Source organism: Thalassophryne amazonica, chromosome 22, assembly GCF_902500255.1.
Source record: "Thalassophryne amazonica chromosome 22, fThaAma1.1, whole genome shotgun sequence".
Taxonomy (NCBI): Eukaryota; Metazoa; Chordata; class Actinopteri; order Batrachoidiformes; family Batrachoididae; genus Thalassophryne; species Thalassophryne amazonica.
Genome location: NC_047124.1, coordinates 16,622,270 through 16,639,812, shown reverse-complemented (window position 1 = coordinate 16,639,812; position 17,543 = coordinate 16,622,270). Strand labels below are relative to the sequence as shown.

The window sequence follows — 17,543 nt, the reverse complement described above, 5'->3', positions numbered from 1 at the left end:
CTTACACTGCTCTGGTACTCCTTTTAATCTCATGCACCTTGAAAGCTTGTTCAGTCTCTCTCATCCCTTTTCTTGATCTTTGCTTCAGTAAAAACCTTAAGAGCAACAATGATGAACAAACAACAAACTACTGTGTTGATAATATAACTACATTCTTTATTTGGTTTGAAATCCAGTTGAGCACTTGGGGGGGATGTTCCAGATAAGTCAGTCAAACTTGCATTATTTGCCTTTGATCTTGGAGTCACAGGCTGTACTTCTTCTGCAAGGCTGTAAGGGATGATCCATCTACTCCAGAGTGGTGAAGGAACTGAAAGACTTCTTGAAGTACTGTGGGGGAGGGGGGGAGTGGTGATGAGCAACACAACCAAATTTGTGGGAAAAAAAAGGTGCAGCAGGCAGAGTGTGAGACTACTATGGATATACCTTTCTTATCTGAAGATGACATGAACATGATGGCCATGTTAAAGCGCCTCAGGCCTGAAAGGTTCTCAAGAACTTTAAGTGTAAGTGCCGGTTCTTCATTCCTGCATGAGAGCATGTTTTAATACACAGCATCACCAATCAAACCCCAAGAGCTTCTTGCTGATTTGGTCCATCCCCTGACTTACAGTAGTGTTCAGAATAATAGTAGTGCTATGTGACTAAAAAGATTCATCCAGGTTTTGAGTATATTTGTTATTGTTACATGGGAAACAAGGTACCAGTAGATTCAGTAGATTCTCACAAATCCACCAAGACCAAGCATTCATGATATGCACACTCTTAAGGCTATGAAATCGGGCTATTAGTAAAAAAAAAGTAGAAAAGGGGGTGTTCACAATAATAGTAGTGTAGCATTCAGTCAGTGAGTTTGTCAATTTTGTGGAACAAACAGGTGTGAATCAGGTGTCCCCTATTTAAGGATGAAGCCAGCACCTGTTGAACATGCTTTTCTCTTTGAAAGCCTGAAGAAAATGGGACATTCAAGACATTGTTCAGAAGAACAGCGTAGTTTGATTAAAAAGTTGATTGGAGAGGGGAAAACATACGCAGGTGCAAAAAATTATAGGCTGTTCATCTACAATGATCTCCAATGCTTTAAAATGGACAAAAAAAAACAAAAAACAAAAAAAAAAAAAACAGATGCGTGGAAGAAAACAGAAAACAACCATCAAAATGGATAGAAGAATAACCAGAATGGCAAAGGCTCACCCATTGATCAGCTCCAGGATGATCAAAGACAGTCTGGAGTTACCTGTAAGTGCTGTGACAGTTAGAAGACGCCTGTGTGAAGCTAATTTATTTGCAAGAATCCCCCACAAAGTCCCTCTGTTAAATAAAAGACATGTGCAGAAGAGGTTACAATATTTTGTGGACTGATGAGAGTAAAACTGTTCTTCTTGGGTCCAAGGGCAGCAGACAGTTTGAGACGACCCCCAAACTCTGAATTCAAGCCACAGTTCACAGTGAAGACAGTGAAGCATGGTGGTGCAAGCATCATGATATGGGCATGTTTCTCCTACTATGGTGTTGGGCCTATATATCGCATACCAGGTATCATGGATCAGTTTGGATATGTCAAAATACTTGAAGAGGTCATGTTGCCTTATGCTGAAGAGGACATGCCCTTGAAATGGGTGTTTCAACAAGACAATGACCCCAACCACACTAGTAACCGAGCAAAATCTTGGTTCCAAACCAACAAAATTAAGGCCTCGCAGATGTGAAGAAATCATGAAAAACTGTGGTTATACAACTAAATACTAGTTTAGTGATTCACAGGATTGCTAAAAAAGCAGTTTGAACATAACAGTTTTGAGTTTGTAGCATCAACAGCAGATGCTACTATTATTGTGAACACCCCCTTTTCTACTTTTTTTTTTACTAATAGCCCAATTTCATAGCCGTAAGAGTGTGCATATCATGAATGCTTGGTCTTGTTGGATTTGTGAGAATGTACTGGTACCTTGTTTCCCATGTAACAATAAGAAATATACTCAAAACCTGGATTAATCTTTTTAGTCACATAGCACTACTATTATTCTGAACACTACTGTATGTTTTTCAACCTCATTTACATGGAGGTACTTTTTTGGACCGCTTATTCATTTCTATTTCACTGTAAACTGACAAATTAACACGACTTAACAAAGGCAATTTCCATTCATCCACCCAAGTCTTGTCAACGCAACTCATCTTAAACTGATTTATGAATTTTAGTGAAACGTCACACAATGATAGCACACCATACATCACAAAACAATTACAATTCTGGTCTGATGGTTTCAAGGAGAAATAATTGGACTTTTGCATCTTTTCTTTAATATATACAGTTCATATTTATCAACTGCATGTAAAAACAGACCTGTTGAACTCTTTGAGGTTGACCAATTTATTAAATAAAGTATTTTAGTCACAAAATACTCGTATTTAACGCTAGAGCACATTTAAATTTAATTTAGGGGACGTTGTACAGTCTATATTCTGAAACTTGACTTCTCTATTTACTTTATGAAAATGAATGTGCAAAAGTCTGAATGAAAAATACATTTCTTGCCCACTGCATTGTTAGCTAAGTACATAAAAAAATTCTCAAATTTATAAAGTATTAAACTGTAATTTTTTTAGCACGATAAATAACGGCTAACCATCTAAAATGCTGAAAATCGAGTTAGAGATTTCCATAACCAGATCCAGTAGTTTTAACATCTCTGATTATTTTCAGAACTCACTTGATATAGAAACGGTGCAGCGTCCTCACAATCTGATTCAGAATGTCAGGTTCAAGGGAGTTGCAGAATATCTTGAGGTACGCTGCAGGCTCGATTTGCTGGAATCAACAACAACAACACTCAGACCTTCAGACAACAGAAACCCTTTAAACAGTTACCTCAAATTAATCAATTTCCATCTAATTGAAAGATGTTTAATTTTCCAAAATTAAAATGTACACAAGACAAAATCAAGTTGTTTAAAATGCTGTTGAGGTCAAACATTTACATACACCTGGTCAGTTCTGGTTAAATGTGAATTAGAATGTCATATTTCCAAGAGTTTTTCCTCAAAATGATGATTAAAAACCATTTATTTAAAGTTTTACTATATCAAAGGTTTACACTGTAGCAATTAGCCAACCACAAGCTTCTAAATGTAACATTAATTTCTGGAAGCTTCCATTCTGTTTAAAGAGCCAGTCAACGTGGTGTCTATAAACCCCAGAGAGAACAAGAAATCTATCCTTTAAATATAAATTTTAAATAAATTTACAAGCAGTGGTGGTCTTTGTGGCTATCAGACCTAGGCTTTGTAAGAAAATGACAAGCTTTTTGCAAGCTACATGCAACTTCAGCCACACGCACTCCTAATTTCCACCAACCATCCAGCAGGTGGCAGTGTTCAGCGGTGTGAGACAGATCTACAGTATATTACATAGGCAACAAAAAGCTGCCTTTTGTGGCTATGTGTTGCATAACATTAACCAATGCCTTATCAGTGTATCCTCATTATCTACCCTTTTAACTCGGTGAGTTACAAGATGATATCATTTATTGTTTTTGAGTTATGTCACCAACCTTTAGGCGATGGTTTCATTCACTCACTGCATTTTACAGGTTGCATACCTAGACTTTTCTGAAGTTTAGGAATATGGAAATGAAGTAAACATTCTAATTACCTTAACACGCATGTCATTACTTGGTAAGATGAAATGGGTGGAATTGGGAAAACAGCGAATGACAGTTTTTAACTAAGGTGTAAATGTAAGATTTTAGATTTAACTCACATCGGCTGCTCAGTTCAAATAAACAGATTAGATGTTGTGACATTTTCTGGTAAAAATCAGATAAATGGATGGGAAAAGAATGTAGCAAATAAAAACACAGTGTACTACACTCAGACTCAGACTTGTGTGCCATCAGAACACGTGGGCTGTTAGTTTGACAACTGATGTGAAGACAATTTAATTCTACTGTGAACAGCCAATTAGAAAGTTAAAACATTTTTATTTTTATTTCCCTACTGTCAGAGTATAATTCACCTTTAGGTATCGATAAATCATTTCCGGCTGGTTTCCGATCTTGTGCAGGTCGGCCTCCAGCTGGAAGCTGTTGACAGGTGGAGGAGGAAGGACCTTATTTTCTCCCGAGGGGGTGGCTGATCGCTCAGGACCGCCATTGTTCTCTTGCGCTTGTTGTTTTGGATGTCCATTTGGAGCATCACGATCATGTTTAAAGCTCCTTAAAAAAAAAAGTCAACATTTGGTGCTTTACAGACATGAACCGAAATACACAGCAAAGAAATAAGATCAGCAACACCGTAAATAGACACGAGGGGGCGCTACTAACTGGTTAGGTAAGAGTGAAGGGAGGTCTTCGATCTCCTCGATCTTGATCATCTTGGCGCTGGGTGATGTGGACAGCGGAGAGGATTCGTTCTCAGCCTCCTTCGGCACTTCTTGGATGAAGGGTGTAGACCCACTTGACTCCGCCTCCGGCACAGTCACCTTTCCGCTGACTTCCTCGATTTCTATCCTCCTCAGTGGTTTCTAAATGGCATCAGATTTTCACTTCCAGTCACACTGCACTGATTTCATCTTCTCATCAGGCATCCATCAAGATTTTTCTCCAACAGGAAAAAAAAGAGCAACTCACAGTTGAGCGCAGATGTTCTGATTTGTTAACTGGCTGGACTGTTCTTCTTTGTGTGCTGCCTGGTGTTTGGAGAACATCATTACAAACCACGACCTAAAGCAGAAGGATGGGGGGGAAAAAAGTCTGTTGAGGATCATGTTTTCAGTTTGTAGTAACCTTTGGTGATGTGAACAGGAGATGAAGGTTCAACAATTTAACTCGTTGATGGATGTGAACTCTTGTCACGTACATTCTGGAGTTTCTGGAGCTCATTCAGTGCCTGCTTGTTTCCTGGTTCCAATTTCAACACCTCCTGAAAATCTGGGACGGACACACACACACACACACACACACACACACACACACACACACACACACACACACACACACACACACACACACACACACACACACACACACACACACACACACACACACACACACACACACACACACAGAGTAAACACCAGGAGGAAAAAAAAAAAAGCTCTTCTAAAAGGTAAAAGTTCTAAACAAAACCAATTCTGTGGGGCAGGATGTGGAGATTCCCTTAAAATGACTCATTATTAAATATTTATGAGACATCACAATCATTAAAATAAATACTGTAAATAACACACGCATAATAAACAGCTATTTTTTATTTACAAGTTTTATTGTGATAGATCTGACAATAAATAAAGACAAGCTTCTGATTAGTGAATAAAGGGCCTCTATCTCCCCCTTGTGGCTGGTTGCAGTACAGCTCACTGACTCCAGCTACATGCAACTCAGACAAACACAAAAGTTTAATGTACCTGTATTTTTGTTTTTACACCTACATAAATATCATGTTTTATTTTATACAATTATTACATAAAGGTCTTAATAACCCCTGTTTGATAATGTTACTTTTCCCCTGCACTGCATGTTTTATGCCGCGTTCACACCGGGCGCGACCAGACACCACAAATTCGTGGGGGTCGCGTGGTGACGGACGCGCCACCATTGCGCAGTGTGGCACTCTGCTTTTGCTGAGAAAATTCGCCCTGGTGGGTCATCAAATAGGAGGAGCTTCCATTCTGCTCGCCGGCTCCTGTTGTCAGTCAAGTTAACATGATGGACCTTGATCACACGGAGCGAGTTGTGGAAAGCTGACAAACGTCATGAGACCTTCCCAATACAGGGAGTATCATTATTTGCTGCAGGAGCTGCGTCTGGATGACGGCCGCTTTCAGCGGTCCTTCCGCCTCTGCAGGACCCAGTTTGAGGACCTCCTGTCCTGTTCACGCGCGCACATGTAAACAATAATAAAAAAAAAGAAACTCTGCTGCGGGGCTGCAGCTCGCTCTTCGCCGAAAAACTGTCATAATTGTGTTTAGAAACCAGTCACCATTTGTTTTATTATACATCTGTGTAGTTAATAAGTAGCTAAAATAATCTCCATGGACGATTCGCTCGCATGCGTACGTAAAATATAAAGAAATACTATGCTCCCCGCTGCTGCAGGGCTGCTGCTCGCTCCAAAAACTGTCATAATTGTGAAATAAAGGACAAAAGACATAAGTCCTGCTCACAGGCTGCTACCAGATACAGGACATGTTCACATCTTCAGTCAAACTCCAGACATCTCCACGTCACTACATATTCAGTCCCTGATTGGTCATCGTGGCGCGATGAGATGAAAAAGTTCCGATTTTTCAAGTTGGGGAGGAGGGCAACACGACGTGACGCAATATCGCGCCACAAATGCGCCAATCGCTCAAAATTGCTTCACTTGCGTCGCTTCATTCGCGTCCATTGCGTCACGCTGCGTGACTTGGCGCCAAAACGCGTCGTTCCATAGGGAATACATGGCAACCTGTCGCTGCTGTCGCTCGTGTTGCGCCCGGTGTGAACGCGGCATTATACTTGATCACACCAACAGCTGTTAATCAGGAATTTTCTTTGTCATTTTTGGAGAAAACTGCTATTTTTCAGGCAGGACTGCTAATTTGCACGTTATTAGTTACTGTTAATATTAAAGTAGTCTTCTGTGAATGCAGCAGAGGCATGAGCTGTCCAAAAACTGAATGCTGCATGTTAACATTATTAACAGAAAGGTAGAAATAACAGAAATGACTTGTCTTTATCTGTACCTGTCTGTGTGGACTTTTGACTTATTTTGTGGTATGATGGAGGTAAACCAACAGCAACAATATTATATTAAGTAAGAACAACTGTGTTTTACAGAAAAAGAGAAAACCTGGTGGTGCCGCACCATCAGGTTTTTTTAAACCTTTACTAATATTTGCGATGGCCTAATCACTGTTCAGTGCTAAAAAGCCCATGCATGCAGCCCGCGCACCACAACACCCACAGCATGTGCGAAAACATGCTGACGGTTAGCACCTTGTTTGGCGTCCTCCAGTTTGCCTAACGCGACTCTGGCGGTGGCACGGCGGGCAAAAGCTTTGGAGTAAGTTCTGTCAAGAGAAATGGCTTGTGTGCAGTCGTCTTCTGCCTCCTTATACCTGTACAAAAACACACACACAAAAGAAAAGCAGTTAGCATGCTAAAACTACACATGCAAACAACAAATTTTAAACAATATCAACAAAATATTGCTTATCAAAATCTCTTATCTTTAATTCTGTAGCTTCAGTTCAACCTTTGGGTTTTTACACTATTTTTATACAAAAAAAAAAAAAAAAAAGACGATTAAGATGTCTATAATCATGCCCTATAAACTGAGTCACATAAAGCTCTACAACACGACAGAAATGAATAAATATCTCTTTAAAAATAATGGCCTGCAAAAGTATGGGCATCATTTTGTATAGAAACTATATCACCACAAGTGATTATTCAACATTGGTGGTACATGTGTATGAAAAGCTGCAGCAAAGCTTTATTTTAAAACTTTTTTTTTTAAGGAACATCTGCTGGAAAGAGGAAACCTTGTGCTTACTTCTCCAGTTTGAGGAAAGCCATGGCTCTGTTGGCGGGCAGAAGGACATTGAAGCAGTCTGCCTCCATGCCTCTGCTGTAACACTCTGCAGCTGCTTCGTACTTCCCCTCTTTGAAATAAGCATTCCCCTGAAAAGGCACATTCAGTCACTATCAGGCATCACCAGAAATATTCCTCACATCAGCCTTGTTTGTTCATAAAACAAACTGACACATAACAGAAACAAAGCCAACAGAAATGTATTTTTCTGTGAAACTTTAATTTGATCATTTTCCAGTGAGCGGGGAAGAAAAAAAAAAAAAAAAAAAAAAAAAAATCACATGAGCATTTAAAGAAATACCCAAAGACTAGGATCACACAGTTTCAGCATCACTAACCTTCCTGCTGCCAACTGCATGAGTGCAAACATTATATTTGGGTATTATCAATCTTTAATCTACATAGTTACTGTCAGAATCCCCCCGTCACTGGCAGATCTCATGGTGCATGTGCACTCACTATTTTCTTGAAAGCTTGAGCCCAGACCATTTTGTGAAGCTTTTCAAAACAAGCATAAGCAAGGCTACACGTGGCCCAGGAGCCAAAAAATTAGTGCCCTGATTCATGTGCTGTATAGTGGCCAACTTAACAAGCTGCTGCTGCTGCCCACCAACAACAACAAATCAAACATACACACATCAAAATTTGACACCTTTTTTTTTTTATAATGACACATTGTCTCCAACAATGCAGATGTCTGGTGTGAAACAAGATTTACTGAATAGTTTCAAAGGCACCAACAGAATACATGAATGGTGAGAGAGAAAAAGAGAAAAACTTTCATTAAAAAAAGGTGCAATGCAAAATATGAGGCAGGAAGGAGGTGGAGTGTTAATATCTCACTCTGGTTATGTCAAAAGGAGTTAAAATCTGACAAACAGATGTCAGATTTTGACAACTGCTGTTTTCGATGAAAGCTCTGACTGACAGAAGGCCATTTAATGTGGCATTGCACTACTGTCAAGTGACTTTCCGTTGGATAAAATGATAAAAATAAGCAGCATGTCTGTGTCTTAAAAAAAAAAAAAAAAAAAAAAAAAAAAAAACTTACTCCATAGAGGATTGTGGTCAAACTGCTAAGGATGCGCTGAAATGACTGACATCCAAATTAATTCATATTTGAAATTATAAAAAAAAAAAAAAAAAATTATGGCCTGTGGGGGTTGTCATTGTCCTATACTAAAAAAAACTGTTATCGTGTTATCGTTTGGGAAAAAAAACTTTGCATTTATTGCGAGCTCTTCTACAGGTGCCCTAGTGGCACAAATGCATTTCTTTTTTAGCACCTTGTGGAAAAATGGATTTTTCCACATATGGTGCAAAATGAGACAAGTGAGTGGAACACTGAGAGGCTTACCAATATTTTAAGGGCCCATTTTCTACAAATGTCTTAATTTTCTTAACGCGTTTCCAAAAGCAGCACCACCACACCCGCACATAAATGTTGTAAACAATATTAAAAATATAATTTTTTATAGAATTCAGTTACAAAATCCAGACTTATCTGTATTCAGAGCTTTCGTGTTGAGTGAATGGGTGAATGTGAGGCGTCATTGTTAAGTGCTTTGAGCGTCTGCAACAGAAGTAAAAGAATATAAATGCATTCCATTGACTAAAAACTAAACTCAATAACTAAAAACAACTCAATAAGTAATGTAATTTTTGTTTCATCTTGTAGATTCTGAAGCCTCCAAGCAGTCAGGAGGTCCACCTTAATCCGCGATCAATTTAGCAAGCTTCTTTCATTACTTTTGTGCTGAAGAGGTCTGAGTCCACCTCAGTGACTGGGGCACGGCACAGCTTACTCTGTCTTTCTGCACAACCGCCTCCTGTCTTCTCTGTTGCTCCTCAATTATTCCCTGCTTCTCAACGTCGCAGGCGCGCCCTCCTCTGGCTGTGTGGCTTCACTTACAACAGCGTTTTGTCTCATGTCCGAGGGCCTGAAATGGGCCCAGGAGAAGCAATGAGAAGAGAGAGAGAAACAAACTTCATTTGATATTAGCACTCACCTCTTTGATTTTCACCACTTCATTCTGTGCTTCCAGGTTACTTGGGTCAAGCTTGAGAACCATCTTGTATCTGTGCAAAAAACACATTATTGTTGCCTTGCTGTGGTTGAGATAAACGGATTCCTCCACCGTCTTTTTAATGGTTTGACTTGTTAACCTTCTAAGCAGATTCATATTTCTTCAGTGCGGCTCGTGCTGCGCCTCTTTCGTGCATAAGCTTTAAAGTAATTGCTGTCCAGAGCGATTGCCAGGTTGCAGTCAGACTCTGCCACAGCGTACCTACAAAAACCAAAAGTCTTCAATTATGACACCCCCCAAAAGTTTTAAATTTTAGCAATAGTACACAGAAACAATATACATGAAGCCAAGATGATTTCCATTCATCAATAAATATTTAAATGTCTTTCATTCCTCCTGTGTGATGTGTAAGCAGTTTACTTTTTGAGTCTGAAGAAGCAGGTGGCTCGGTTTGTGGGGAGCACAGGGTTGTAAGGATCCGCACTCATCCCTCTGGTGTAGCATTCAATGGCATCATTGTACTTCCCTTCTTTGAAAAATGTGTTACCCTGACGAAGGGGAAAGAGCTTTTGTGAAAAGCCTTGCTTTCTTTAAGTCTGTTACTTTCAATCTCAGTGAAAGAGGTCGTTTTGGCAAATCAAAAAGATATAAACCAATTTTTATGAAACTTAGTAGAACAATTTATACTTTGAGTGATGTGCACAGAACAGTTAATCTGATAACGAGTAAAATATCTCAAACCAGTGATTAAGGTTTACGAGAATTATTCAATTTGTGGATGTGGTGTGGATTATAGTTAGGGCTGGATCAGGTGACCCTGAACCATCCCTTAGTTATGCTGCTATAGACGTAGACTGCTGGGGGGTTCCCATGATGCACTGTTTCTTTCTCTTTTTGCTCTGTATGCACCACTCTGCATTTAATCATTAGTGATCGATCTCCTGCTCCCCTCCACAGCATGTCTTTTCCTGGTTCTCCTCCCTCAGCCCCAACCAGGTCCCAGCAGAAGACTGCCCCTCCCTGAGCCTGGTTCTGCTGGAGGGTTTCTTCCTGTTAAAAGGGAGTTTTTTCCTTCCCACTGTAGCCAAGTGCTTGCTCACAGGGGGTCGTTTTGACCGTTGGGGTTTTACATAATTATTGTATGGCCTTGCCTTACAATATAAAGCGCCTTGGGGCAACTGTTTGTTGTGATTTGGCGCTATATAAAAAAATTGATTGATTGATTGATGTGGTGCATATCGCTATTTATACCAACCCCTGTAACACTGACGCTGTCTGTTTGAGGTCTGATGGGCCATGCACACCTCCCCCCCAAACTGCAAAAACTGTGTTAATATATGCAGTCATGCACTCATGCTAACTGTGGCTGACATTAACATAAGCGATTATGTTCATGTTCTTGCAAATAACAGGATCAGCTGTGCCAATGTGACTGTATATGCTAATGCCAACAGCAGTTTAGCGTTTTCTTAAATACAGCCCATCAGTAGCCAAACATGCCATGTCAACATGTCACTACCTCGTATAAGCAACTGTACACGCCACATCTGGAAATCCAATAATTCTGAGAAAGCTTTAATCACTGAAAATGAATGAATGAATGGCTAGATTAAAAACGGGAACATGTCTGATAATCCACAAATGTGATTCTGTTTGTAGATAGTATCTAGTAAAAACATAACACTATAGAAATGCATAACAACAAATAACTCGTATTATTTAAAGATTCCTCATTGGTTTCATCGTTACAGTTCATCACAGTGCCAGTAGACTGAAGAACCTTGGATGAGATATGAGCTCTTGTGCATTTTGCTCTATAGGATTCTAATACATTTCATACCTTTTCCTTCTCTGCCAGCGCTTTATCTCGATCAACTGCTATCTCCTGAATCTGAGTCATTTGATTTACGGAGGGCTTTTCCTCTTTATCCCTCTCGCCAGAGCTTTATTCTGCCAGCAGACAAAACTTCAGTCAGCTGATACTTCATTTATTACAAATGTTAGGTACAGGTAAGGCCATACATGTGCGGACACTGAAAGTTTATCCCTCTTACAGCATACGGAGCTGTGGCGCAGGACTCGCACCACTTTTATGTGTTAGATTTTGACCCCACTGCATCCTTTATTTATGTGCCATGAAGCATATGCTTCACACAGGGTAAAATATACTTTTTCTGAATCATTATTAACATTCCGGTTTTTCAACAAGCTCTCCAATTTTGATATTTGATCCAAGTAGAAGATTGACCCCTTCAATTTAACCCCTAAAGGCCAAGATAAATTTTCTGATTTGTGTACCCAGCACCTATATTTTTATAGATGCTGCCAAAAAAAACCACAGACTATCAAATCCAAACTGTGTGATTGCCTTCAGCTCCAACGACCACATGTTACAGGCTTGGTTGTAGATGTGAGGAACTTTGGTTAGTAATGGTACCACATCAAACGTGTCCCACGATCGATAATCGCACGCTTTTAGCCTCGATGTCTGTCTGGACTCTGATGCTTGTGTCATCGTCCTTCTTTCGCCTTCTTCTTCTTCTTTTCTCTGCTCCTCATCTTTGACCTGTAATCCTTGTTCCGCACAGGGGGAGGTTTTTACAGTACAGGTGGCAGAAGTGAGCTGACAGAATATGAATAAAACCTTGTGTGTGAGGTGATGTTTGGGAAAGATGAGACTCACTTGGACCTCCTGAAGTCGTCCTCACTGTCCTCAGCTCCTCCTCCTTCTTCTTTATGTCCCGGCTCTCCCAGCTGTCCAGGCTCCTATCATAAACCTGTGCAAATCCTCCGCATTTTGGCGCATTTGAAGCTGCAGTTCAATAGCTTTGTTTCCCCCCGACATCTTTTCCTTAATGTAACATATATTTGTTTTTTGATCAACCTCTGCTGTCAGTGTTTTTTGTCCGCGGCTAGCCGCTAGCGAGCTAACCGAAACGCTTCACACATTCAAAGTAAAATCTGCAGCTCCGTAGTCAATCACAAGACCGTTTTTTTACGCTTCGCATCTGGAGTTAATCTGGCGAAATATTACAACAAACTGTTACTATTATAGCTCTGTTATGAACTTACGACTCACGCGTTTCTGTTTATAGGCGAAGCCATGACAGTGGCGGACCAGAATCCTTTGCGCCAAGTAGTGAAAGGCCGAAGCCGAAAGATCGTCTATGCTCATAAGAATACTCACACTGATGTCTTGTCTGACACCCTCGCTCCAAAGCTTGTATATTATTATTATTATTATTATTATGATTATGATTATTATTATTATTATTATTATTAGTAGTAGTAGTAGCAGTAGTAGTTGTCGTCGTGTTATCGTCATTCAAAAATAGATTGTTTGTTTCAGCTTCGTTTTTCTGCTTAAAGTGGGTGTCATATTTTCAATAGACAATCATTACTGAACTCTGTTACAAGCTCTTTAAAAGGGTTGTTAAAAACGTTATTTTTCTGACATTCTTTCGTGACTTTTTGGTGCCAGAAAATAAAAGTTTGCTTCGCAATTAACTATTCTCATTCCTTAAATATGACCTCTAGCTGTCACGTGATTTGGAATTCAAGTAGAGAGATGCCCCCCTCCCCCTCCCCCCGGCTAGCTATCTGAGCCGAAGCTAATATTTTTTTAAGGCACTTTATGTCACCATGGGCCAAACTAAACAGGATTATGGATACAATTTATTCCCGGAGGGAAATACGGGAAGCTATAAGAAGAGTTCTGTCACAGAAAACCCGTATACCTGTCATAAGAAGTGTGAGAGCATGTTACACTTTGCATTGGAAACTAGTAAGTAGCACCTTGGCTAGGCTAGTTAGCTTACTAAGTGAGCTGCAGATTCTGGTTGGCACTCTTTTCTGCAGTGCTTGTGAAGTAACGAGTTTCAATAAAAATAACCTGTTAATGTTCGCCGTGGTTTATGATGGAGGAGGCTAACTTAAACAGTGGTTTTCTGTTCTGTCAGGTCCATATGCTAAGCTTCTTCTTGGTGCCATGAAAAACTCAGGATGGTAAGTATGATGCTAAAATAAACTACGTCTTTTTTGTATTGATTTTTTTTAATTGTTATTCTTGGAAAGAAAAGGCATGAATTTGTCAGGAATATATTTCTTAGCCACTGTCAATCATAAAATACTACAGGTGCAACTTTATTAATGCAACTGAAGTGTGCACCATCCTAAAAAGAAAGCTGATTAGCAAAATAATTGCTTTGGAAATAGTACAGATATTGCACAATGCAAGAAACAAATAATTGCCAAAATATCCAGACATGGGTTATACTACAGTGAGGAACTATTGGCTATAAACACAAATTGAAAAATCAAGACATATTCAGTTACTATTCATGTAAGTATTCATGTATCCATTTCTTGACTTGTCTACAGAAATGTGGCTGTAAAATTGGTGATTTTTATTCACAATAATCCTAATATTTTGCTTGTCCAAGTTCTTGTGGTGTCTAAAAATGAAGGAACTGTATAAAAATAGTTCTGAAATGGTTAGTGATATTTTGTTAAACCTCTTAAATTAAAGCTGAAAAGTCTATGCAAAGCACATTTTGATTGTTTCATTTTAACTCTTGTGGTGTGCAGAGGCAAAATTACAACTGTCATTGTCCAAATACTTATGGACCAGACTGTAGTCATTGCAGTCAGTATCAGGCGGCAAGAACGGGGATTGGACCATTGCTAGAGTTGAAAAATAATAAGCTATTTGAACATATGATGTTGTCAGACTATTAAATTATTATTTCTGTACTTGGATGTCAGGTACAGGTTTAATGTGGCATTTATAGTGAAAATAAATAATGTCTGGTCAACTTGAGTGCAAATAATACAATAAAGCATTTCCTTTGCACCAGTATTGGATGCTATTAGCTAATTCAACACAAATGAAATTGCATCAGGATCACTTCTTTTTTCGTCTTCACTCAGCCAAGTATTTGCTGAGAGACATATTTCCTGTGAAGATTGTGATGGCACCGTCAATGGCGGGTTTGATGCAGCAACTTCTCAAGTAAGAAGAGAAAAGACAAAAAAATACAAAATTCCAGAAAATAATTACTGGTTACGCTTGTTTATAAGAGTTTGACTGATGATGATGTTTGTATTTGCAGATTGTCTTGTGTCAGAACAACATCAGCCAACAGTCACACATGAACCGGGTGGTCACACACGAACTTATACATGCCTTCGATCATTGTCGGGCTCACGTGGACTGGTTCAACAATTTCAGACATCTAGCATGTTCTGAGGTGAGCGTCTGCTGTGTTTGTGTGAAGTGGTAGTTCACAATGCAAGTGATACTTGTCTTAGTTTCTTACTACCTGAACTACGTCTTGAGCAACTTTGAGCAGTTGTGTAAGGCTGGCCTACTGCTGAGGTCTTCAGTGCTCACATGCTTGTGGTTGATTCTCTAGTCAAGTGGGAGCCACCAAATGTTGGTGAGATCACAAAGGCTGTGAAACATGGGGGACAATTTAAATAATAACTAAATAAAAGTCTTGTTGCATTGGTAAACTGATGTTTGGAAGGAGCTCCTGCATCCATATGTTTGTGGCATAGATATAGTTATGCACACCATTGTTTTGACTTGGATATTCTTATTAAGTCCAGTACTCATTTACAACTGGGTGGACTGGGATAATGCTGATGAAGTATCTTGACTAAGGACACAAACATGTAGTGTGACCATGAGTTGAACCCCCGTATTGACAGTCTAACTGTTGTCCCACTGAGTTAAAAACGTACTCTGCATCTGGAAAGTATTCATAGCGCTTAACTTTTGCCACACAGCCTTACTCCAAAATAGTCAATTAATTTTTTTTCCCCTCAAAATTCTACTCACAACACCCCATAATGACAACATGAGATTTTTTTTAAGTTTTTAAAATTTTTGAAAATTTATTACAAATAAAAAAACTATGAAATTAGTTGTGCATAAGTATTCACACCCTTTGCTCAGTACTTTCTTGATGCACCTTTGGCAGCAATTACAGCTTCAAGTCTTCTTAAATATGATGCCACAAGCTTGGTGCACCTATCTTTGAGCAGTTTTGCTCATTCCTCTTTGCAGTACCTCTCAAGCTCCATCAGGTTGATGTGGAGTGTTGGTGCATAAATTATGTATCATACTGATGTTGAGGATTCATTTTGTTTGATGGATTTGTTTGCAGGCAGAAAATGGCTGTTTTGTCCAAAGATTTATGGAAGGGTTTTGACATTAATGTTTCACAAGGAGTTAGGTGGAAAAAAAAAGGAAGAAATGTTGAAAACTGAACCATGTTTTCCCGAGTATAGGTTGCGTTTTTGTTGTTGTTTGTTCTTGTTTGGGAGGTGTTGCGACTTATACTCCAGTGTGACTTGTATACTGGAATCAAATATATAATATCAATAATAATAAATTATATACGCATTTCCCAGGAATCAAACACTAAACAAAATAAACACCAGTAATAAAAGCATAAATGGCAATAGCAAAAGTACACTACAACAATGCACAAAAATGACAAATTAAAGAGAAGACAAATGGACTCACCTTTTTATTGTACTGTTCTCAGTCTGACCCTAAGTCAGACTGGCGTTCTGTACAGGGTGTACCCCGCCTCACGCCCTATGACTGCTGGGATAGGCTCCGACCCCCCATGACCCTTAATTGGAGTAAGCTTGTAAAGATGAGTGAGTGAGTGAGTGTCCATCTGACAGTTTGTTTTGGTAAAACTGCATCAGATAATATTCAGTATGTTCTCCAGTGCACATTTGTCTGTCTTGCTTATTTTTGGAATTTAAAAGTCTTCATGTTAAGTAACAACATAGGCTGTGGTGTGCACATGTGCAACACTGAGTTACTGTCTGTTGTTAAATTTACCCCAAAGGAAACAATGTGTTACAAAGTGAGTTGCACAAACAGGAGAACAAAAAAAACTGACTTGTACTTCTCTGTGACTTGTATACGCTTTTGCACTTTACAATGCATTTTTGTGACTGGTGGGTCTTGTACTTTGGAAAATACATTTTGTTTTTGATATCACATTCAGAGTAAAGAAGATAAAAAGCTTGTTTTGCCACTTGAACAGTTTTAGAATTCATTCTTAGTTTATCTCAAGTCTTTATTTAGGACATTGTGTTTTCAGATTCGAGCGGCTAACCTCAGTGGAGACTGCTCCTTCAGCAACGAAGTTGCCAGATTGAACTTTGGCCTGAAGCGGCATCATCAGGTACCTGCTCTGGTCTCACAGGGTTTCACACTGGCGCCTTTTCACTGCATTGCAAACTCATATTGTCTGCCCAAACAGGTGTGCGTCCGAAACCGTGCCCTCCGCTCCATCCTGGCGGTGAGGAAAGTGAGCCAAGAAGAGGCTGAGAAAATCGTCGACCAGGTCTTTGACACATGCTTCAACGACCACACCCCTTTCGGTCGAATCCCTCATGGCAAGAGGGACGCCAAGTTTGCACATAGAGATTACGAGAACAGAGACAGATACCATGCAAATCTTTAACGATGACACTTTTTTTAAAATTTATTTTTTCCCCATTTCCCAAAGGTGCTCTGGTATTTACCTCAACGAAATGACTGATTTGAAAACAGCCGTCCCTTCAAAAGGGATTTTGTTTTCTGAGATTGAGTTGATAATTTGTGGGAATTACAGTGCATCCAGAAAGTATTCATAGCACTTTTTCCACATTTTATGTTACAGCCTTATTCCAAAATGGAGTAAACAAATTTTTTCCCCTCAAAATTGTACTCACAACACCCCATAATGACAACATGAAAATGTTTTTTTTTTTTGTAAATTTGTTAAATATAGAAAAAAAAAAGCACATGTACGTAAGTACAACCCCTGGCAAAAATTATGGAATCACCGGCCTCGGAGGATGTTCATTCAGTTGTTTAATTTTGTAGAAAAAAAGCAGATCACAGACATGACACAAAACTAAAGTCAT

The 17,543-nt window shown here is 39.3% G+C and overlaps 2 protein-coding genes across 2 annotated transcripts; one reads left to right on the top strand and one right to left on the bottom strand.

Annotated features, from left to right (window-relative positions):
- Positions 1–131: 131 nt before the first annotated feature.
- On the bottom strand, positions 132–12,735 carry rpap3 (RNA polymerase II associated protein 3). Its single transcript, XM_034163457.1, is given in 19 exon segments — positions 132–330; positions 427–527; positions 2,715–2,812; positions 4,019–4,217; positions 4,326–4,525; positions 4,632–4,724; positions 4,861–4,931; positions 6,981–7,102; positions 7,540–7,667; positions 9,384–9,518; positions 9,588–9,657; positions 9,737–9,792; positions 9,794–9,866; positions 10,026–10,153; positions 11,446–11,538; positions 12,025–12,119; positions 12,122–12,228; positions 12,285–12,373; positions 12,376–12,735. Coding segments are annotated over 19 exon segments (2,019 nt in total). The 5' UTR covers positions 12,451–12,735; the 3' UTR covers positions 132–244.
- Positions 12,736–13,189: 454 nt separating this feature from the next.
- Positions 13,190–17,103, top strand: atp23 (ATP23 metallopeptidase and ATP synthase assembly factor homolog). The gene is made up of 6 exons (XM_034163362.1): positions 13,190–13,389; positions 13,565–13,610; positions 14,535–14,616; positions 14,717–14,854; positions 16,733–16,816; positions 16,895–17,103. Exons 1-6 carry the CDS (start codon positions 13,248–13,250, stop codon positions 17,096–17,098), a joined length of 696 nt encoding a protein of 231 aa, XP_034019253.1. The 5' UTR covers positions 13,190–13,247; the 3' UTR covers positions 17,099–17,103.
- Positions 17,104–17,543: the final 440 nt, after the last annotated feature.

What these genes read in the sequence shown, in the direction of transcription:
- atp23 (XM_034163362.1), top strand. Translation starts at nt 13,248, where the DNA reads ATGGGCCAAACTAAACAGGATTATGGATACAATTTATTCCCGGAGGGA. An exon ending in TTGATGCAGCAACTTCTCAA is followed by an intron (nt 14,617 to 14,716) that starts GTAAGAAGAGAA and finishes TTGTATTTGCAG; the next exon opens with ATTGTCTTGTGTCAGAACAA. An exon ending in GACATCTAGCATGTTCTGAG is followed by an intron (nt 14,855 to 16,732) that starts GTGAGCGTCTGC and finishes TTGTGTTTTCAG; the next exon opens with ATTCGAGCGGCTAACCTCAG.